Source organism: Octodon degus, unplaced genomic scaffold (assembly GCF_000260255.1).
Source record: "Octodon degus isolate 3935 unplaced genomic scaffold, OctDeg1.0 scaffold00013, whole genome shotgun sequence".
Taxonomy (NCBI): Eukaryota; Metazoa; Chordata; class Mammalia; order Rodentia; family Octodontidae; genus Octodon; species Octodon degus.
In genome coordinates, this window is record NW_004524589.1 from 18,872,922 (window position 1) to 18,878,208 (window position 5,287).

Sequence of the window (5,287 nt, forward strand, 5' to 3'; positions counted from 1 at the left end):
GGCCGGGCAGGTGGCAGCGGCGTCGGCGGCCGCGGCCGTGGTGGGCGCGGCGGGCCTGGCGTCCATCTGCGACTCGGACACGGACCCGCGCGAGCTCGAGGCGTTCGCCGAGCGCTTCAAGCAGCGGCGCATCAAGCTGGGAGTGACGCAGGCCGACGTGGGCTCGGCGCTGGCCAACCTCAAGATCCCGGGCGTGGGCTCGCTCAGCCAGAGCACCATCTGCAGGTTCGAGTCGCTCACGCTCTCGCACAACAACATGATCGCGCTCAAGCCCATCCTGCAGGCGTGGCTGGAGGAGGCCGAGGGCGCACAGCGCGAGAAAATGAACAAGCCGGAGCTCTTCAACGGCGGCGAGAAGAAGCGCAAGCGGACTTCCATCGCCGCGCCGGAGAAGCGCTCCCTGGAGGCCTACTTCGCTGTGCAGCCCCGGCCCTCCTCAGAGAAGATTGCCGCCATCGCCGAGAAACTGGACCTCAAAAAGAACGTGGTGCGGGTGTGGTTTTGCAACCAGAGACAGAAGCAGAAGCGGATGAAATTCTCGGCCACTTACTGAGGGAGGCGGGAGGTGCCGGGGCGGGGCAGAGAGGGCAGAGGGAGGGTTTCAGGGGCTTTACCTCTGGCCTGTTTCCTCTGGCTTTGGAGTGTCCGTTATCCTGCCTGCGTTTGGAAGCCTCTCCAGTTGCTCTTTCCTGCACCCCACTTTGCTCTACCTGCCCTTACTGTTCGCAGTCCCCTGGCCTAGAGGACAGGGGTGCTAGAAATGGAGAGAGGATGGCAGGGGAGATGGGGGAAGCACCTAGGTGAGTGGGAAGTGGGGGCAAGGAAAGCGGAGAGTAGACTGGGGTTTTTAAGGAGCAGGATGGTCTGGGGGTCGGGTGGGGGGAGATGTGGGAAGGGTTGGGAAAATGGACTGTTTTTGACCAGAGACATTTATCAAAATCTCCTGGGGACCAAGGAACTATGTACAAAATCAAACCCACCAACCACCAAAACTAGAGAAATAAAGACAACAAAACAAAAGCAAAGAAAAAGGCTTTAGAAATTTAACTTCGGGGAGCCATAGTCTGCAGCTTCATTTACCCCCAAGGAAGACAGAAAAGAGCACTACCATGATTACCACCACCCCAACCCACCCGGGAACTGAGTCAAAAACCAAACTAAGCAGAAGGTGAAAGCAACTCTGGGTAGCAAAGCTAGTTCTATCTTCATGTTTAAATTTTCCCTCAGAGTCCTACTTCCAGCCCATCCACATCTTCCTCGATTTATTTTCCCTGTTCCAGTGAGACTCCAGTATTGTGCACCAGTGTAGCTGTGCAGCGCAGTGAGTGTGGCCACAGCTGACGGGTGTGGGTTGGTAGGTCGGCTGCCTGGCTAGATGGAACCTAAATTCTCCAGTGTCCTGGTGGCTGCAGAGGCCTGGGCCCCTTTGGGTGAGAGTCTCTAGGAGGCAAGAGTTAGTCTGCGCTGTTTAAAAAGAAAAAATTAGGATCTCCGAAGTAAATATTTTATTCTAAGAAAAAGAAAACAATTATAGCAAGGTGGTTTTCTTTGGCTCATATCTAATTACAGTATCTAGAAAATGGACTATTTTTTAAACAAGCCCCCACCCCCTTACAGGGCTTTGCCTTAGCTTGCCCTTTATTTTTCAGAATGACTTCTTTCAGACTTTTGGGGGTCCCCCCCCACCAACTCAAATATATTGATGGGTTGGAAGACTTTAGGAGGGATATATCCTTCCCTTTTCCATCTTCTCCACTGAATAACATTCATCTTGCTCTTCAAGGTCCCCTTCCCTCTTCTCTTGAAAAGATGGAGTCATGAAAATGTTGAGAAGTTTCAGCTTTCAGTCGGGGCAGGACTTGGTTGTGAGAAAATCACCTAAATCCCAGAAGAGAGGAAGACAGATTTAAAGGCCCTCCCCCACTCCATTTATTTCCAAGAAGTCTGTGCATTCCCCTGGGGAAGGCAGAACAACTGTTTCCTTTTCGTTGCTATTATTATTCAAGAGTCATTTATTACTGGGGATAAATGTTGGGTAGCAAGAACTTTAATTTGCACTATCAGTTTCCCAAATAGAAAACCATGTATAGTGTTTCATAATAATAATCAAGTTAACTTAGAAGCTGCTGATGGATCAAAAAAGGAGAGACAGTTGAAGGTGGTTAGGTGAAATGCCTGCTTTGTGTACAAGATATTCTTTGGATCTCATGTGGAGGTGGTTTATTACCATCATTTCACCATAACTAAAAAGTCTAATACAAAACAAATGGGAAAAGAAAAAAAAAGAAACCTTGCTGTTAAACAAGACTGATAATCATGCATGATCTGAAAGGTGCAGAAAGAAACACAGTTAGGTCTCACTCTGGTTAGACATTATTTAATTATGTTGTATATCATTGTTTGCAGCGCAAACATCCTATGCATTTGAAACTGAGCACTCAGCTGGACTAGCTTTCTAGTAGGCCGTTTTTTGTGGATAGTGTGATTTCACAAGTCTACTGCCTGTGTCCACTGAAAACACAACATTCTTGTCATATTCTTCTATTTAGAGGTAAAAGGAAAAAAAGGAAGATTATTGTAAATATTTTATTTTGTGCACACATTCACCCAGTGCTTACAAACTGCCAGTGTTAATCCTGAAACGTCTCACGGGTTGATCTTCCTGTCCATGTGTGGCTACTAAGCTTACTCCTTGGTTGTCTCCCATGCTCCATGCCCTTCCGTGCCCCGCCCCTTCCATCAGAACCACTTCTGTGCACCACAGTACAAGAGGGGGTGTGTGTCTCAGTACACTTACGAATAAAACATACCTGAAAGAAGAGCAGTTTTATGATTTGGGTGCATTTTTGTGTTTATATTGGGCCAAACCTTGGTAGAGTGGTTGAACAAACAAGGCACTTCAACGGGATAACCTAACCAAACAAACAAAAAAGGAGGTAGATGGGGAGGATGTGAAGGGGTGATCAAAAAAGAAAAGTTGTTTTTTTTTTTTTTGTAGCTGAATTAGAATTCACTTTTAGATAACTCAAGAAAAGTGGTGCTCTGAATAAAATGAATTCTATATTAGCTATGTTTATCAAAGATTTTATTTTTAAACTGCAGACACTCTTACCACAGCACCCCATCAGAGTGGTGAATAATAAGTAACAAAGCGCTCCCCCCCAAAAAAACTTTTGAAGGTCAAGGACAGTGACATGGGGGGGGGCGTCGTATGTGCTGTTCTAGCCTAAAAACATTTCTAAAATTGTTGTAACTAAATGGCTTTTCTTTGGCGCTTACTACATTTAAAAATCATCTACTGATCTGTCCAGATACCTTGTCAAATAATTCTGTTCACTTGGAACATTCAGTGTGATGCCTACTGCTCCAAAGTGACCAGAGATTCTCTATTTCTTGGTGAACTGGGACTAGATCAGATGCCAAATGTACAAAGTTTCCTCATAGCTGGGATTATATCTTCTGAAGTCATCCTATTTTAGCTAAATCTCTTTAATTTCACCGGCAAATCTGTGAAACAAAACACTTGATATTCAAAAAATAGTACATTTTGAAAGCTGTGATTTTCAACAGTGTTAATGTTTTAAAAAACACTAGATATTTTTAAAAATAGGTCTCTTCCATCAAAATTGATTTATGTTGTTATTGACTTGAATTATCATGTAAGTTTCTAATAAAATGCATTTGTAAAAAGAAAACCCATATTATTTTATAGAAAAGTATGACCAGATTTCATTGTTGGAGAACAAGGAATGAACAAATGAAAATATTTACAAAAGTTTTTTTAAATTTGTCCAAACAGAAATGTTGCAGGCAAATACATTTGTATTATATACTAATGGATGATGTATATATTAAAATTTTAAGCATTTGTTTTGTATTAAAATCCTTAACAAGAGAAGACTTATGTTAATAAAACATCATAAAAACCCATGTTTTGCAGAGTTTCCTATTTTATGCAGTAGGAAACTGTGCAAAACAAAAAACGTTTTGAATTTTGATGAGTTAATCTGTATACAGCTGAAAAGAATAATACGACCACTTAAGATATCTTTAACTGTCAAACCATGGACAAACAAACAAAAATGTCCTTCTGAAGAGAACGCAAAAGCCTGGCAGTCAGAGTAGTTTGGCCTTTTAAAGTTCTCTGATTCTAAAGAGCTGTACTTCACGCTAAACAGATTTCCGTGCCTGTCAGTGGTGGAAATGTATGACTAGGCGTTCTTTTAAGGAATAGTCTCAAAATAAGTTTGAGAGGGGAGTAAAAGTGGGCTCCGCTTGCTTTTGAGCTTCTGAGGAAATCCAGGTGGCAGAGTAAAAAAGACAAAAAGAGAAGCACTAAAATGCGCCCGCTACATTCATACCATGCCTTCGTTTTAAACTCTTTTCCCCAGCTTTGCACTGGGTCCTGCTCCTTCTCTAAGAAATGATGTGCTTAAAATCCATCAACTAACTTCTCAATAGATTTTTGTCTAATGCGTGTTCTGACATTGCTCTCAACTTCGATTGTACTCTCATAAATAAACCGTAGGCACCCACTGCCGTGACTATCGATTTTTACTGCCTCGCGATACTTATGGGTCCGGTTCCCACGCGCGGCCCCCTAGGCCGGAGGACACCGGTGGGGCAGCCGCCGCTGCAGCCCTGTCCGCCCGTCCGGCCTCCCTGGTGAAGGGCGCCCCAGCTCTGCCCGTCGGGTTCGTGGGCTTCCACGGTTTAGCGCGCGAAGTTGAAACGGGGGCCCTGTCCCTGGCTAAAACTAGTGCTCCCCAAACCATTCTAATGGCTTTGGGTCCAAAGTGTTACTAAAGGCGATGACCACAATTATTATTGACAAACTTCTGCCATGGGCGATACTGCGGCCGCGGTCTTACCCCGGGAAGAGAGCCACGCAATCCTCCAGGGTTGTTTCAGAGGAGACCGCGAGCTTAATTGATTTTTTAAAAAAATTGCAGCCAAAATCTAATTCTCACGGGGGCCTCTTTTCCACCCGCGAGATAAGCCTTGTCGCAATAATTACGTTATTTAATATTTGATCAAACCTTCGCGCCACGGCGGCGGGGGCAGCGGGCGAGCGGCGCGGCCACGACCAGCCGGGCGCGAGCGGCGGGAGCGTGCGGCCGCCCGCCCGGCGTACCCGGCCCTCTGCATAATTCATGGATGAGAGCTCCGGAAATTAATAAAATGAGTGATAACAAGAAGCTAATTAAAAACTTCGGTAATTGTTGTCAAGTCAGCTTGATGGGAGACAGACCCTTCGCAGTCCCGCGCGGGGAGCGGCCGGCCGGCC

At 45.5% G+C, this 5,287-nt stretch overlaps 1 protein-coding gene across 1 annotated transcript in view; it reads left to right on the forward strand.

Moving 5' to 3' along the window:
* Nucleotides 1-553, forward strand: part of Pou4f1 (POU class 4 homeobox 1) — a 1,912-nt gene extending 1,359 nt beyond the window's left edge. Inside the window, exon 3 of the mRNA XM_004626305.1 lies at nt 1-553. Within this exon, the coding sequence (XP_004626362.1) occupies nt 1-553 (553 nt within the window).
* The last annotated feature ends 4,734 nt before the right edge of the window (nt 554-5,287 follow it).